This window comes from Aulostomus chinensis, chromosome 18, assembly GCF_037954235.1.
Source record: "Aulostomus chinensis isolate RoL2024-O1b breed Wild chromosome 18, RoL_Achi_v1.0, whole genome shotgun sequence".
NCBI lineage: Eukaryota > Metazoa > Chordata > Actinopteri > Syngnathiformes > Aulostomidae > Aulostomus > Aulostomus chinensis.
Window position 1 is genome coordinate 25,532,165 of NC_141337.1, and position 17,976 is coordinate 25,550,140.

Genomic DNA, 17,976 nt, shown 5'->3' on the forward strand with positions numbered 1-17,976 from the left:
ACATTTTCTCTCACAAACAAGAAAAGGGGCTGCATGGGTTTGAGCCCCGGCTCAAGCACAGGGTCTTTCTGTGTGGAGTTTGTATGTTCTCCCTGTGCCTGTGTGGGTTCTCTCCAGGTACTCTGGCTCCCTCCCACAGTTCAAAAACATGAAAGTGGGGACTAAATTGACTGAAATTTAAATTCATTTTATGAGCCTTTTATTTTTATTTTATGTCTAGCTGGCCAATTCAGGCCCATAGGCACCACTTTAAGTAGCCCTGGGCTTGACGAATAGATGGATCAGATGTGGAGGATGTCTACATACCGATGTAACTGAAGTGGCTATTCATTTTGATTTCTATATGTATGAGTGATTTTAGAATATGCTCAGTGCATGTTTTTTAAATGACTGCAGCTTGCATTACTCTCAGTTAACATTACTTACTTAAAACATTCTTCATGGTACATCCCCGGTGGGACTCAAATTTGTCTCACCATATGATGGTGAATGATATTGTTTCCTATAAAGAAACTACAAAACACTTAAAATAATTGTGCTTAACATGTGCAAGCTTAATAAATAAAATTTAGATACTTAAAAGAATACCCAGCATCCACAGATTACCCATTATTTGCTGTATTCTTTGCTTCAAGTGCCCTCTGCTGGCAAAAGTAGAGTTGAATATCGTTTCTGCCTGTGGTGACTGACTTGCTCTTGATTGATCACTGCAGTCAATTTCTGCAAGCAACAAGTAAAATTAGATGTTTGTGGTAACAGCAGATGTTTTACACAGGTAGAAGATGAGAAAAATTGAAACTGCTGGCATTCAACTATTACTATCAGGCAATCAAGATATTGATTTGCAATTACAAACGCTTCCACTCATTCCACGAAGAAAAGTAACTTCAACCAATAAATACTCTAATTTCAAGAATACAGCATTAAATTTGCTTTGTTTTTGTGAGAAATGTGATTTAAAGTTGGGTGTTGTTGCTGTAAAGGCAGACAGTAAGTAGTTCGCAGTGAGGGATATTGTGGAGATTATCTGGAGGGGGAGGGAGAGAGAGAGAGAGATAACACCAAGTAGAGTTGCGTGCAGTGACTTCTCTTCAGTCTGGTGGTTGATACTGACAGGAACACGTTTGGATTCTTAAAAATAAAGCCAGAGAAGGTAGGACTGATGCTAAGTAGGGCGAGTTGCTGCATACGGCATAGGCTATCCTTATTTTGCATCACATTTTGTTTTGTCCACTAACTTATCGATAATAATGATGGATAAAAAAAGCTAAATTAATGACTTGAAAGCAGTTTGTTTTCTCATTAAAATGAGAGTGGTATTCTTTTTTAACATGAATGAGTAAACTAAGCTAAGCATCTAATAAGCTGCATAAAAATTTTTATCTCTCCACTGGCCTATTTCCACCATGAGGTAAATCCCTTTAGCTGCAACCACGGCCACAGGAACCACAAGGAAATTCATTGCAATTGTGATGTCGGATTTAATGTTAGAATAGTTATCTCTATTTTACGATTACTGCATCTCACCGATAAAGTTCATGTGACGGAAAAATTGGATTTTATCAATGGAGGGGGATGTTTTCCAAATGTGGCAAAGATTAGTTTAAGTGGATTACAGGACACCGACTGTTTGTGATGTGTGAGTTCACCTGAAGGCACCTGCACAAAATTGTGTTTTGTAACCTTTAAATTGTGTGATGATGAAGGGGAGATGAGCTTGAATTCCCACCAGATGACTGCACTTTTTATTTTACGAGATTCTTGGTTTTGTGTGGTGGAGGGCCATAGTTATAACGATTGCTATATTATCATCAAAAAGGTCATCATAGTTCAAATGATGAAAAATTAAAAAGGATCATAGAGGCAGTTTGTTTGTACCAGATACAGTAAAATAAATAGTAAATGGACTCAATTTTATATAGTGCTTTTCTGCCTTAGCGGCACTCGAAGTTCTTTACAGTGTCATCTCATTCACACACACACTGATGGTGGAGGCTGCCATGCAAGGCACCAACCTACTCATCAGGAGCAATTATGGGTTCAGTATCTTGCTCAAGGACACTTCGACATGGTCACCGGGGTCAAGGATTGAACCAGCGACCCTTCGGTTGCTAGACAGCCACTCTACCCCTGAGCCATGCCACCCAGTAAAATATGAAATGTTGAATGCCTACATCTCAGTGAAATACTACATTGCTCTTCTCAAATCAAATAAAATTAAGAAATAATTTAAACACATTTTCTTTTCTCAAACCAGGACTCTCTTTTCATTGCACAGTGTCAGCATTACTGGGAGGAAGTCACTGTTTATACCCAAGGTATATAAGAACTGCATCACAGTTGTATGCCACTATGATGATGACCAACTGTTTCCCATTCCCAAAAACTGCAAGCCCAACATGCTCAAACAGTATTTTACACTATAGACTGTGCTGGTCATAAAGTAAATTATTATGTGTGGTAGACATTTGTGTTTAATGCAATGAAATGACCTCCAGGCATTCCTGAGATATCTCATTCAATTCAAAAGAACTTTATTTTTCTGTTAGGAACTTCACATGTAGAGGAGCATCAGGGTGTGTCCACACAGTACTCACTCACTCACTCACACAAACACACACACACACACACACACACACACACACACACACACACACACACACACACACACACACACACACACACATCTGAAAGGCTGGAAACTGAAACAAAGTAAAGTACAAACTGACTAAACATCAATCACAAAATAAAATTAAAAAAAATACAAAAAAAACATGTGGAGCACAAGGGCAGGAGCTCCCGGCACCAAAAATACAAAAATACTAGGAGCAGTGATGTGGCTGACAAGGACTGATGAATAGACAGTCACAGGTGAGCACACAAACAAGACCAGGAAAGCCTTTTGAAGGTTGAATAGGGATATTTACAATGTACAGAATTAATTGTGTGTTATATGCATAACCAGTACTTTTTGAGTGCAGTTTGAGTTGACAGATTTGATCACTTTTATTATGCTGGTAAATATAAACAGGAAGTGTTAAGGGTTTTACTTGAATTTAAATATTATTTTAATCCTTATACATACACGTTAATGACACGACTCAATGTTAAAGCCAGTATAGCCTGAGCATAGAGGAAAGAGAAGATGCCATTGGAGCAGAGTGAGAAACAATGCTTATGAGACCAGTTACATTCCACTGTTGAAATAATTCAAATTAAATGATCGTTATTTCTGGTGCATAGAAATATGGGCAACAGCAGTGTTGGACATTTGCTTGTTTCAATTTTCAACCTGAGGTCATTTTATCTGCAGGATGCATACATTTTGCAGACCTTGTGTTAAGTCACAGCTACTTATGAGTGCTGAGGCATGCTAGTTAGTTTAGTAGTGCCTGATTGCAAGGAATCACAACTTTGACATGTCAGGGGTGGCACCGTGGTGCAATGGTTAGCACTGTCACCTCACAATCCAACCTCCTGGGTTTGAGCCCCAACTCGAGCATGGGGTCTTTCTGTGTGGAGTTTGCATGTTCGCCCAGTTTGCATGGGTTTTCTCTGTGTTCTCCAGCTTCCTCCCACAGTCCAAAGACATGCAAGAGGGGACTAGTCAATCGGTTACTCTAACTTGACTGTAGGTCTGTCTATACGCGTTGGCCCTGCAATGGACCAGTGACCCGTCCAGGGTTTACTCTGCCTCTTGCCTGAAGGAAGCTGGGATACTCTCCAGTCCCCCTGGGGGTCCTAACAGGACAGGGGGTAGAAAATGCATTCAGAATCAGAATCATTCTGGTTGCTAGTGCCACCTTAAGCTCTGGAGTGGGAAATGTGCATCATTTTCCTTTTCCAAACTGATGAGTAGTAATTCTTTGAAGGCAATATGAATAATGTTGTTTGAGATATTTTACATCGTTGAAATCTTCAATCTATCATATTCACACACACACGCACACACACACACACACACACACAGTCTCCCTCTTTAGTGCTTACGCAATTTCAGTGGAATGAATGGATTAATATTTTGCCATCAGATTCAAACCTCATTGATATATGGTGTATACATATTGAAGTCTCTATTTCAGCTGTCATGAGGGAGGATTAATGACATATGGAGGAAAACAACAGAGGGGAGGAGTGATGAGGAGAAAGGGGATGAGACCCAGAGAGGTAAACAGCCTTTAATTTGTTCAAAGCCAGGGATTTTTGGATTATCTTTGGCACTTAATCTTGTTACATTGATGCACAGCAGCAGAGGGATATCTACTGTGGGCGGGGCCTGAGACAGGCAAATTCAAAGAGAACATTATCATTATGCAAGGTCAAACTAAGACTGAATCAGTGGAAATTAGACAAATAAAAAACTTTATTTATCAGGTTGATGTAGTTATAAACTAATAAATGTTTGTTCAGAAACCAAATGCTCCAGTGTCATTACAAATACGTATCAGTCTTATTAAACTACAACAACATGCCAGGAGGAAAAAATCCTCTAACGCAATATTGTTGCTTTTATGATTTTTCTTTCATTTTTCATTTTCTATTTCCCCAAAGTAGGGTAGCTGTCATAGATGTAGCTGGGTCTAACTACTGAATTCTACTTAATATTTTAAATCCTCTTAGATTTTCAGTTTAACTGATTCATATCAATGAATTGGGCCATAGCAAACCTCTGCTTTCTATAAACAACCACTAAATCCCACAGTAAAATACATGTCTGGCAGCAAAGTTGGATGCAGTTAGCAAATGAAAAATATTGTCATGTTATTTAACAGCTTTAGTTTAATAGTGTTTTCCTTGATGTTGGTTGAGACAAACATTGAGCTAAAAGTCAGATTAACATAGGATTTACAGGCAATAAGTGAACACAATTCATAGTAATAATAATTCATCAAAGTGATATTGCTCTGTTTAGGGCCTGAGCCTGAAGGTACTTCGGGTGAAGACCCTATTAAGTTTGCTCGGCAGAGCAACACATTAGCAGCACTAAAAACACTAAAAGCACACACTAAACAGTGTCCCAGCCCCCCCCCCCCCCCCCCAACACCCATGAGGCAGCTCGGCCAGACGGCCCGGAGCCGGTTTTCATATACACACCCATTCATTCAGAACCTGGTACTAGACTGTTCTTGCTGTCAATGAGTGCACGCAATATGCGCATTATGCGCATAACACGTATAATCTAATTTCACCCCTGAACATGCATGAAATTCGCTGAAATCCGGCACACTTGTCCGGTCTGGCTAAACATTCACGAATCAAAAAGAAAAACACCACAAAAGTCTATAGCGCCACCTAGGGAGCCACACAACTAAAAGATATTTTTTTATAATTTGGAGCACTACAAGTCCTCCCACGAATGTCCCACAAACATGGGACCAACAACGTTGGACTCGTCTCATCAAGATACAAAATTCATACACTCTGACCCCTCACCTATCTACAACAGAATGTCCACAAATTGGACAAAACTGTCAAAATGAGGACTTTTTTTACGACCCGAACAAAATCTATCTCCTCCTTGACCATTAATGCTATCGCTTCCAAACTTTCACACATTACTGTCTCAACTGTGCTGATTAAAAGTTGCTAAAGGTTTTTATATGAATTGCTCGGTTTGGATTTTATAAGCCGTCAAAGTGGGGGAGACACGTTTCACATTTACAATGGAAGCCGATGGGGAGACCCTGTCCTGTCAGGGTACATACTGTCAAACAAACACTTCTCACGTCTACACCATACATCCCACAGCTTTTACAAACATACCACTGCAGTCCTGAAAAAAATCCCTACAAAAATATGGTATTATGCGTCACTTTGGACCAACGTATGCCGACTTATTCAGTTTTTACACAGTACAAATCTGTTAATCCTCCTCTCCTCTCCACTCTAACACAGATCAAAGAAAGTGCAGCGGGGGAGGGGTTCTTAAAGGGCCAGCTGGCAGCTCTGCTCTCACGATTAATATATATATATATATATATATATATATATATATATATATATATATATATATATATATATATATATATATTCCTTTGAGACCACTACAGTCAGCTATGGTATCCTACAAGGGTCCATTCTTGGACCAGTCCTCTTCTTGCGATATTTTCTTCCACTAGTTCATATAATAAGGAAACACTCAATTAATTTTCACTGTTATGCACACAACACCCAGCTGTTTATCAACGAATCAACATGAAACAAACAGCTGACTAAACTGGAGGCCTGTCCAAAGGAAATAAAAACATGGATGACCCACAATTTTCTTTTATTAAACTCTCACAAAAGGAAGTTATTGTTCTGGGCCCAAAACACCTTCCAAACACCTTATCTAATGAGATAAGTACCCTGGATGGTATTACCCTGGCCCCCAGGACTACCGTAAAGAATCTAAGAACCTTTCATCAGGATCTGTCATTTAACTCCCACACAAAACAAATCCCCAGGACTGCCTTCTTTCATCTACGTAACATCGCAAAGATCAGTCACATCCTATCTCAAAAAGATGCAGAAAAACTGGTCCATGGTTTTGTCACTTGGCTGCATTACTGCAATTCCCTCCTATCAGGCTTTACTAATAAATCCCTAAAGACTCTCCAGCTGGTCCAGGACACTGCTGCCTGCATGTTGACCAACTGGTAGAAGAGACCATGTCTCTCTTGTACTGGCTTCTCTGCATTGGCTCTCTGTTAAATTCAGAATAGAATTCAAAATTCTTCTTCTAAAATACAAAGCCCTCAAAAATCAGGCATCTTCATGTCTGACAGAGCTCATAGTCCCCTATTATCCAGCTTATTTTGCTGTCTTAGACCTTGCAGTTATGAGAAAGACCTGCATACTAAAAAATAAACAAATGTAGCACACTCACGGCTCCATGTGCAATGTTTAATGTGAAAATGATAATAGGCCCTCTTCCGATTTTACAGACCCCATCACACAAATGTGTGAATAACGCAACTCAAATTTCACGGCAAGAATTTTGCGACACGGACTTCTTGCACAACATATTTGCATGACACGTCGAGAGAGCATTGAGATTCCCCTGGCGTCAGTGAAGTCACGTCAACGGTCCTGGCTGTAGTTGATGTCCCACCGTGATATCCTGGCACCGATCCTCGCTAAGAGGTCATCGAACTCGGCCATCGCCAGCCTGAAGTCCTGCTGGAAATGGCCGTCGTCCAGGCGTAATTTCCGGAGAAAGCAGTGAAATTCACCCAGCTGTGTGCGCCTCCGGATTGTGTCATGGATCCGGATACAGCGGCGTTTGGTTTTCCACCGTATCTGGGACTACCACAACAGATACAAGCCAGCAATGGTTGTAAGGTCAGCCATGGTTGATGATGGAAAGAAATGGCGGAAATAAATTCTCCTCGCAGGGGAAAAAGTTTGCGCGAATGACGTGAATACAAACACAAAGTTTTGCAGTGGAGGGGAGGAAGCATTGTTGGTAATTTTATGAACTAATTGAAATTAGAAGTTCATCAAGGCTTAATAGGTTTTAGTTAGATTCTATATTACAGTAGTGATGCAGTCTTGGTTTCATGTGCCGAGGTTTTGGACTTTTCCATACAGAGATCGCATTGATTTTAGTGATGTTTTGCTTGCCTGGGTCCAGCATGTCATGCAGTACTGTATATAAGAAAAGATCATGGCATTCAGGTAGATTGTGGCAGCTTTTATTGTTCTTCAGTTTTTTTATATGACTAAAATTTGCAGTGTTGTAACTTCATACATTGGCCATCTTTTTATGTGTTTTTTAAAGTGAACAGGAACACAAATGTATTAAGTTGTGTCACAAAGGAGAAGTCACAATCATAAAAGAGTTGCTGATGAGTTGTTTTCTGCTCCCAATGTTTTCACAGAGCAGGGATGCCATTGGTCAATATGGCAGGGTCACGGCTCCGCAGGGCAGCTGAGGAGGAAGAGAGGGAGCCCCCACCAGCCCCACCTCCTTCTCACCACTCCAACCACCAGTTTGCCAGCATGAAAAATAAGTTCTTCAATGAGCTCACGCATCTGCCAAGTGAGCACACACATTGATACAAATCTGTGTGAAGTATACACAAATACACCGATAAAGAAAATACACACACACACACACACACACACACACACACACACACACACACACACACACACACACAATTAGACATAGGGTGGATGCCAGGTCATGAACTTGTGAATTTAAGGACAAACAGACACAAACCAAATCAGCTGACAAGATTGTTCTTGATATTTATTTACATCATCATATCATATCGCCATATAACCGTTCTGCCATCTCACTTTCCATGTTCTTGGTTAATCGCCTTTCTTTTTCCCATCATATTTCATCATGTGACCATTCTGCCCTGCTTCTTCAGACCATAAACTCAAGAGTAAGTTCCATCCCTTCAAAACAGCGTGTTTCCAAGTATTTTAGTTTTTCTGATATTGTATACATAGAATCTGTCCAGCCAAGTTTTTCACAGGAATTGTGCTAATTATTTAATTTCCTGTGTTGTAAATGCACAACTTCAGTTTTTTAGGAGCCAGTAATAGGGATGTTGTTGTCCCTTGAATCATTACTATAATAAGAGCCATAATAGTCTTATCGTGTGATTAATTGAAAACCAATTCTATACACCATTTTACAAATACTAACCCCAGTACTTTAATGTAAAGGTGCTGTTACAACCCCATAGAAGCTTTGTTACAAGAGGAGTCTTAGTGTAATAAATATAGACATGAAGGTTGCAAAAAAACAAAACAATTTTTACTTATAAACAATACAACTGACTGTAACCTAACAACTATGAGCCAAGGTGAGGTGTTTCAGGCACCTCATCATGATCCCACCTGGGTGGCTCCTTAAGGAAGTGTTCCAGGCACTTTCAGCCAGGATAAGGCTGTGTGGCTGACTGAGCTCCAGGTGGAGGGTCTATACCTCCAAGTACACCTGTGAGTATCTCAGATCCCCCAGTCAGAGCTGGTAAATGTGGCCAGAGAAAGGAAAGTTTGCAGTTCCCTGCTGGAACTGCCACCTCCATATCTTGCCTTCAAATAGGTTGAATACAGATGGATTGATGGACTTGATTCATAGTACAGTAACTACTCATTCATGCTTTAAAAATTGTAACATTTTACATGACTCCAGACTTGCTTGATTGAGAAAGAGTTCAGCTGAAATGCCTCACTAGGAGTAAAGAGAGTAAAAGCCCCTCACCTAAGAAATATGACCCCTGTTTTCTACCAAAATACTCAGGACCAACATGCATTCACTCTTCCTGCCCCTCCTTTCTCAAGTGCCCATGTGGGCTGTGGGTGCCATTGTGGTTGTTGTCCTCGCCCTGGTGGCCTGTCTGGGATTCTGCATCTACAAGAAGTGCTTCAACAAAGGCAAAAAGCCCAAGAAGGTCCGTGAAAGGAAAGCAGGACGGGGACGCAGGAAGAAGGAAAATGAAGGAGAGGACGGAGAGGAGAAAAAGGTGAGAAAGGATGGGTTCAGATGTGGGTATAGATTCACACTGTGATGAGAATAAGCCCCTCTTACAGAATGGAGTGAATTCAGATTTAACTCAAATGTAGTTAATAAATAACAGTAATTATGGCCCTGTTCCTTTTAGATGGGGCGGGGCGCTGTATTGTGCAATTATCACACTAGAATGAATGTGGCTGTTGCTACCTTCATTGAAATTTGTGTTTAAAACAAAGTAAGTTGTCTATACAACTTAGAAACTTTAAATACATTTCCACTCCTGATCCTGAGAACATAAATACTGAGAATATCACGGGTTTGTGTGTTTGTGTGTGTGCGCGCGCGCAAAACTCAACCCCATTTGAGGACGGCATTAGCGCTAAATCAACCTCATTTGGTCCTCAAAATTGACAGTCTAGGGATTTCAATCAAAGATTATTTCGTGAGCTTATTTTGCAAACTGTATCAGCAATGCTTCCAGAAACAATTTGAACCCTCCATCGCTAGTTCTCCTCTGTATGTCTGACTTTTAGGCAAGGCAAGGCAAGGCAAGGCAATTTTATTTGTATAGCCCGTTTTCACAAACAGTTTGTCTCAAAGGGCTTCACATGGCATCATAACAACATCCTCTGCCCTTAGACCCTCACATCGACTGAGGAAAAACTCCATAGAAAACCCTTTTAACATGGAAAAATCTGAGAAACCTCAGGGTGAGCAACAGAGGAGGGATCCCTCACCCAGGACGGACAGACGTGCAGTCGATGTTGTTACAGACAAGAAAACAGTTTACAATGCAGAATGTGGGAAACACGGAAATGTTAATAACAGCTGAAGAAGGAAGCATCTGGAAGGGGAGGCAGGGAGAGCAAGCCAGCTTGATGGGGGACTGGATGGCAGACTGGTTCATGGAAGGGGAGCGCAGGCCGGTGTAACAGTAGGGAATAAGGGGGGGGGGGGGGCGATGCAGGCGGCGGTTGGGGCTCTGGTGGATCTGTGGAAACACAGAGAGACTGCGAGACACCAGGGCCAAACTACAAAGTGCAACAAGTAGTGGTAATGACAGTTCCAAAAATGTGCAGGGAGGAGAGGAGGAGAGAGGGGGAGAGGAGAGGAGAGGAGAGGAGAGGAGAGGAGGGAAGGGCTCCATGTAACCTGATGTGTCCCCCAGCAGTCTAAGCCTATAGCAGCATAGCTATCAATGGTTCAGAGCTACCTGAACCAGTCCTAACTGAAGGCTCTGTCATAAAGGAAAGTCTTAAGCCTGGACTTAAACGTAGTTAAAGTGTCTGCCTCTCTGACCCATGAAGAGAGCTGGTTCCACAGTAGAGGAGCCCGCTAACTAAAGGCTCTACCTCCCAGTCTGTTTTTATTGATACTGGGAATCACTAAAAGACCTGCATTCTGGGAGTGGAGTGCTCTGGTGGGACAGTAGGGACTAATGAGCTCTTTCAAATAGGATGGAGCTTTATCATTGAGAGCCTTATAAGTCAGCAGAAGGATTTTGAAGTCGATTCTAGATCCTACAGGAAGCCAGTGGAGAGAAGCTAAAGCGGGAGAGATGTGTTCTCTCTTCTTAACTCCCGTCAAAACCCTCGCTGCAGCGTTCTGGACCAGCTGGAGACTCTTTAGGGAGTACTTAGGACATCCTGACAGGAGAGAGTTGCAGTAGTCCAGCCGAGAAGTGATAAATGCATGCACCAGTTTTTCAGCATCACTCTGGGAAAGGATATTCCTAATCTTAGCGATACTTCGCAGATGGAAGAAGGCGGTCCTAGTCACATGCTTTATGTGGGAGCTGAAGGAAAGGTCCTGGTCAAAAATGACCCCAAGGTTCCTTGCAGTTGTACTCGGAGTTAGGGTGATGCCATCTAGAGTAGAGATCCAATTCAAGAGTGTGTCCCTGTGGTGTTTAGGTCCAAAAATGATTACCTCAGTTTTATCTGAATTGAGCATTAAGAAGTTAGAGGACATCCAGGATTTAATGTCTTTCAGGCAGTATTGCAGATGAGTAAGCTGGCTTGTGTCGTCTGGCTCCATCGACAAGTAAAGTTGTGTGTCATCTGCATAACAGTGGAAGTTGATCGAGTGCTTCCGGATTATGTCACCTAATGGGAGCATGTAAAGAGTGAAGAGAATCGGTCCTAAAACCGAACCCTGTGGTACACCATATGTAACTCTACTGTACTCTGAATAGTCATTATTAACATGAACAAACTGAAACCTGTCAGATAAGTAGGACTTAAACCATTTTAGGGCAGTTCCTTTAATCCCAATGTCATGGTCTAGTCTCTGTAGCAGGATGCTGTGGTCGATGGTGTCAAATGCAGCACTGAGGTCCAAAAGGACAAGCACAGAGATGAGACCTCTGTCTGAAGCTATAAGAAGATCATTAGAGACTCTGACCAGTGCTGTTTCAGTGCTATGGTGTTCCCTGAATCCAGATTGGAAGGCTTCAAAGAGCTCGTTGCTGTGCAGATGTTCATGTAGCTGCTCCAGGACAACCTTCTCAAGGATCTTGGAGATGTAGGGGAGGTTGGATATTGGCCTATAGTTGGCTAATACATCTGGGTCAAGAGAAGTTTTTTTAAGTAAAGGGTTGATGACAGCCACCTTAAAGGCCTGTGGCACATAACCTGTGACTAAGGAAAGATTAATTTGATTTAATATAGAAGTGTTGACTAGAGGAAAGGCATCCTTAAGGAGGCTTGTTGGGATGGGATCCAGCAGACAAGTGGCTGACTTGGAGGAACCGACTGCAGAAGTTAATTCTGACAGGTCGATGGGGGAGAAGCTGTCCAAGTATGCACCAAGTCTGGGAGGTGCTTCTATGGGGACTGTCGTCTGTCCTCCATTACTGGCAATCTTCGTTCTAATATTCACAATCTTTTCAGTAAAGAAAGAAAGGAAGTCGTTACTGCTGAGAGTTGGGGGGAGCATGGCTCAACAGCACTATGGTTCTTGGTGAGCCTGCCCACGGTGCTGAAGAGGAACCTGGGGTTGTTCTTATTCTTTTCTATCAGGGATGAGTGGTAAGCGCTTCTGGCTTTACGGAGTTCTTTTTTATATATTAATAAACTCTCCTTCCAGGCTTGGCGGACTTCCTCGTGCTGGCTGGAATGTTTCTTCCTTTCCAGTTGTCTGGTCTTCTGTTTTAAGGCACGCAGCTCTGGGCTGTACCAGGGAACTATTCTTTTCTGGTTGATAACCTTCTTCTTCAGGGGAGCTATGGCATCAAGTGTCCCAAGGAGTGCTGCTGCAGTACTGTCCACAAGATAGTCTACCTGGGAGGGGGTGAAATCAGCATAACTGCCCATTATATCACTACAAGGTGTGGCAGCAAGCTCTGCTGGAATAAGCTCCTTAAATCTAGAAACAGCAGTGTCAGATAGACATCTACTGAAGCGGGACTTTTTCCCAGGTAGGATATAATTTGTTAAAGTAATTCAAATGTAATTAAGGAGTGATCAGACAAGACAGGGTTCTGAGGAAGAACTATGATGCGGTCAGCTTCTATTCCATAAGTGAGTTCTAAATCAAGGATGTGATTAAAAGTGAGTGGGTTTGTTTACCCTCTGACAGAAGCCAACAGAATCAAGAAGCGACTTAAATGCAGTGGCCAGAGAATCATCATTGACGTCCACATGGATGTTAAAGTCACCCACTATAATGACGTTGTCTGACTTCAATGCCAAGTTAGACAGAAAGTCAGGGAATTCTTCTCAGAACTCAGAATAAGGTGCAGGAGGACGGTACTCCTAACTACTTCTAGTCAGAGCAGTTCATCATGGCAAATAGGACTTTCACCACAGCATTGGTGAGCAAGTGTTGGATACTTTGAATGTACTATAGAGAGTGTAATTAAAATTTTACCATACAGTCACTTGCACTCTTTCACTGGGGGTGGTATTTGGCCACTATATTAGTTGGGGTGCCCAAAAAGTATGGTTGGGCTCATTTAGGGAAAAACACCAATCATTGTGTGAGTTCTGCTCTGCAGCAAGGGTTTGTTGAGGTAAATTTTCCTAAAGGAGACATGTTCATGTCTTTATGTAACAATGCTGCATGTAACAGGGCAACAGATTTGGGCTTTTGTCCAGGCTGAGACTAATATACATTCATGGTCACAAGCATCAGTGAGAAATACTGTATGTATATATTTCAAACAATGAAGGTAAATGTAAAGCATTACTGGTTTCAAAGCTGATATGATAAAAAATTTACATCTTGCAAATAAATATCTTTATATTCAGCTTTTTACACTTAAAAAACTTAAATTGAACTTTATAAATAAAAATGTTTCAAGCTTGATTGAAAATATAACATGCTGGGTCTGTCACAAGAATCAGTCCTCCAGTAATGTGGATGCCCAAATTATTAACTGAAATTTTGAAATTATGGAAGCTGTTTTTTTCTCTAGAATTGAAAGTACACTACCTTAGGCTGCATGGTGGTGCAGTGGTTAGCATTGTTGGCTCACAGCAAGAAGGTTCTGGATTCGAGTCCCGGCTTGGGCACAGGATCTTTCTGTGTGGAGTTTGCATGTTCTCCCCGTGCCTGCGTGGGTTCTCTCCGGGTACTCCGGCTTCTTCGTCGGTGTCAGGGTTGGGACTCGGCGACAGCAGTCGCACTCCTCTTCTCTCCTCCTCTTCTTTTCTGTCTGACTATCATTCTTTGTCTCAACTCCTATCCAACGCAGCTGTGAGCTCTCTACCTAAAAACTAATAATGGAATTGATCAGCTGGTCTCTCAACGCTATTGACACCATATTTTCGACAAGGAAATCAGGACCGGAGGAACCTGCCTGTCCGCATGGAACCGACCCTGCGGGCTACGTTCTTGATTCCTGGGGGAGATGGCGTACCACGTGCTTGACGCCTCTCTCCGTGGAGGACATCGAGGACCTCTACTTATTTGGGTTCATGGTTGTGGGGCTTCTCCTCCTCGGACTTGGAGGTGCCCTCACATACCGCAAAATTGGCAAGACGACGGCTGCCACCAGATCTGGACCTCCACAACTGACCGTCATTTACAACGCAATTATTGAGGCTGGCAAAGCGGGGCAACAACAGACTCTTGAACTGAAACGCAGGATGGAAACCATCTCGGAGCAGTTGGCCGCTTTGCGAAGAGGAGAGTGATGTTGACGACCAGAAAATTTTTAATTTACAATTTGGATTGGACTGAAAGAGAAGACGGATTGGAATGTGTGCTCCTCTGCCCTAACCCAAACACAGCAACCTTATCGGCTACTGAAGGTCATCTGCCCACTGTTTATCCTCCAGGAGAACTCCTTCTGCCTTGGTGACGCAAATGGCATGTACTATCCCCCCCTCCACCGTGTGTTCCTGACCCCCGCCTCTGCCCTCTCCACCTCCCTTGGGGTGGCAGCGCCTGTTGGCTGCAGCCTGCCCCACCCGGGCTTGGTTGGCGCGGCTCTTGCTGCGACGCCTCACTCTCACTTGCCTCCATTGGGTCAACGGACTACTCAAGTTTAGCGTACATACACAACAAATGTATATGTGCTGTTGTTAAATTTCTGAAGTGTACCATTATTACTTTCAATCTGTAATAATTGTGACGGCTTGTGATAGTTGTATCAGGCTTTGAGTTGTGATCTTTAATTGCCCCTCGGGGATAAATAAAGTTATCTGAATCTGAATCTGAATCTGAATTCTTCCCACCATCCAAAGACGTGCAGTTGGGGACGAGGCTAATACTCTAAATTGGCCGTAGGTGTGAATGGTTGTTTATCTGTATATGTTGGCCCTGTGATGGACTGACAACCTGTCTAGGCTGTACCCCGCCTCTCACCCAAAAACCGCTGGGATAGGTCCAGGCCCCCTGTGACGCTTATTCGGAATAAGCGGAAGAAAATGGATGGATTGATGAATGTACCTTAGGTAGCAAGGATACTGGATGATAACACTTAGTGGAAAGATGGTGACAAATGCAGGTACAGCATTAGGTGTGCTTTTGGACTTTGGTAAAGTGAAATACACCAAGACTATGGAGACAACAGAGTTTCAGACTGCTGCAGAACTTGAACAAAATGCCAAACTCCATGTACTTCTTTTATAAGATGAATGCTAACCACACTGTGTCTTTCAGGAGGGTGAGGAAAAGAAGGATGAGGAAGAGAAGGAGTACTTTGGCAAACTGGAGTACACGCTAGACTATAACTTCACTGACAACCAGGTACACATGCACACTTACACCTCCACATATCATTTTTGTTTTTATGCACAGTAAACATAACACCTCCTCATCACAGACAACACTAATTGAATAAGCCCAGTCATGATAGTTGTGAAATGTAAGTCAATTTCAATACCTGGGACATGAGATTTAACATCTTTCCCTTTGTACCACTCTTTCTCTAGCTTATAGTTGGCATCCTCCAGGCACAGGACCTTGCAGCAATGGACATAGGAGGTACTTCAGACCCATATGTCAAAGTCTATATGTTGCCAGACAAGAAGAAAAAGTTTGAGACCAAAGTCCAGCGCAAGAACCTCTGTCCTGTCTTCAATGAGACCTTCACCTTTAAGGTCTGTCAATTGGCCTTAGAGTTATTGCCCAACATTTAACCAATAGTGTCTTAAAGCTTGAAAGTCATATTTTCCTGTAAGGGTCTAAAGATTTTTTTTCCCTCACCAGATACCCTATACAGAGTTGGGTGGCCAGACTCTGGTATTGCAGGTTTTTGACTTTGACCGTTTTGGGAAACATGATGTCATCGGTGAGATCAAGATCCCCATGAACACTATAGATCTCGGACAGCCAATCCATGAATGGAAAGATCTTATTGGAGGAGAAAAGGAGGAGGTGTGTTTACAGAAACCAAAGCAAAGTGAAAAGGAGAGTGATCAAGTTCCTTTAAGGGCCTGAAACATCTGAACAAGTTAGCACTGGTCCAGCTTGCCTTGTTATGTAATCATTTTCCTTCAGAGGTCTTAGTGAGTCACTGCAATAGCCAGACCAGCCAGTCTGGTGAGACAGCTCATTTCATTTGCTTGTTTTTGCAATCTCATTCTTTTGATTATTAGTTTACTAACTAATTTAAATTTTGAATTCATTCATTTGAATTCATTGTTTTTCTTTCTTCTTGTGTTCTGATTTGTTTGGAGTGTGGAATATGAACCACGAACTTGATCAGAATGTCTTCAAATTGTACTTTTATCAAACATGCATGCATGAATGAATATTTTTGTTCCCGACAGCAAGAGAAGCTGGGGGATATCTGCATTTCCCTTCGCTATGTCCCCACAGCTGGTAAGCTAACAGTTAATATCATGGAAGCCAAGAACCTGAAGAAGATGGATGTTGGAGGACTGTCAGGTGAACACATACAGTATAACTGCATTACTAAGCTTGTATTAAATGCAGCATGAATAGTAGTTAACAGTATAACTGACTTTTTCTCATTTGTCATGGTTAACTCTGTCTCTCCTTTAGATCCCTTTGTTAAAGTGGTGTTGCAGCACAATGGGAAGAGACTGAAGAAGAAGAAGACATCAGTCAAGCAAAACACTCTGAATCCTTACTTCAATGAGAGCTTCAGCTTTGAGATCCCCTTCTCCCAGATCCAGGTTTGGAAACTTGACATTTACAACAGGGGCTTGAGTGCATAATGTTGCTTAACTAGAGTCTCATCCTCTGGTGTCTCCACACAGAAGGTCCAGGTGCTGATCACGGTGTATGACTATGACAAGCTGGGCAGCAATGACCCCATCGGCAAGTGCTGGATTGGTTATGGTGCCTCGGGTGTAGGGTTGCGTCACTGGTCAGACATGCTGGCCAATCCCAGACGTCCAGTGGCCCAGTGGCACACACTGCAGCCTGAGGAAGAGGTGGACGCTGCTCTAAAGGCTCCTATCCGCTAAACACACACTCACAAACGCGTTTTGTTATAGGATGGTGTTTCATTCAAACTCAGTCAGCTTCACAGTTATTTACTTCACAACATTGCAAAAATTAATTAAATGTCTTTATGTTTGCTTTTCATTGTGTTGAATACAAACCATAGAAACGATTTCACGCAAAATTTTATTAAAGAGATGCTCAAGCAATTCAGTATTGTCCTCCCATGAAGTTTGGAGACTGACAATGGATAAATTCTCCATTCAGTTGAAGAGTGCAAGAAAGCGATAAACTTCAGGACAGACAGGATGTTTTATGTTTTCGTTACGGTGGACCGAAATAAAATTTAAATCCAAGATTCTTCATAAAGCCTCTTCTCATTCTTAACTTTCATGTATATAAGCTGCTTGGTTTTTGAAACACTTCTTGCAAATCAACTTGACTTAGTGTTCTCTAGACTACAAAAGGGTGTATGTAAGGGACCAAGCACGTAAACAAAGGAGACTCAGGTGGTTTTGAAAAAAGAGAGTTTTATTTTACCCAAAAATGAAAAAGGAAATACAAATACAAAATATATGACTAAGGTTCTGGGCCCATAAAAGAGGTCAAAGAAACATAACTTAACAAAAGAGAACTTAACCCTGCTTAACAAACAGACC

The 17,976-nt window shown here is 42.0% G+C and overlaps 1 protein-coding gene across 3 annotated transcripts; it reads left to right on the plus strand.

Moving 5' to 3' along the window:
• Positions 1-1,029: 1,029 nt before the first annotated feature.
• Positions 1,030-17,692, plus strand: syt5a (synaptotagmin Va). 3 transcript variants are annotated; one of them, XM_086185027.1, is made up of 11 exons: positions 1,104-1,153; positions 2,258-2,318; positions 7,863-8,023; positions 8,364-8,378; positions 9,286-9,467; positions 15,566-15,652; positions 15,838-16,005; positions 16,115-16,282; positions 16,678-16,795; positions 16,913-17,046; positions 17,131-17,691. In XM_086185027.1, exons 3-11 carry the CDS (start codon positions 7,870-7,872, stop codon positions 17,338-17,340), a joined length of 1,236 nt encoding a protein of 411 aa, XP_086041153.1. In that variant the 5' UTR covers positions 1,104-1,153; positions 2,258-2,318; positions 7,863-7,869; the 3' UTR covers positions 17,341-17,691. The 3 variants fall into 3 exon arrangements, with proteins under 3 accessions (XP_086041152.1, XP_086041154.1, XP_086041153.1); XM_086185026.1 differs by lacking the exon at positions 2,258-2,318 and having other exon boundaries at positions 1,030-1,153; positions 17,131-17,690; XM_086185028.1 differs by lacking the exons at positions 2,258-2,318; positions 8,364-8,378 and having other exon boundaries at positions 1,030-1,153; positions 17,131-17,692.
• Positions 17,693-17,976: the final 284 nt, after the last annotated feature.

Bases quoted from the DNA above. Each gene is read 5' to 3' on its own strand.
- syt5a (XM_086185026.1), top strand. From the start codon at position 7,870: ATGCCATTGGTCAATATGGCAGGGTCACGGCTCCGCAGGGCAGCTGAG. The intron at 9,468-15,565 runs GTGAGAAAGGAT...TGTGTCTTTCAG, and splicing joins AGGACGGAGAGGAGAAAAAG to GAGGGTGAGGAAAAGAAGGA. The intron at 16,283-16,677 runs GTGTGTTTACAG...TGTTCCCGACAG, and splicing joins TTGGAGGAGAAAAGGAGGAG to CAAGAGAAGCTGGGGGATAT.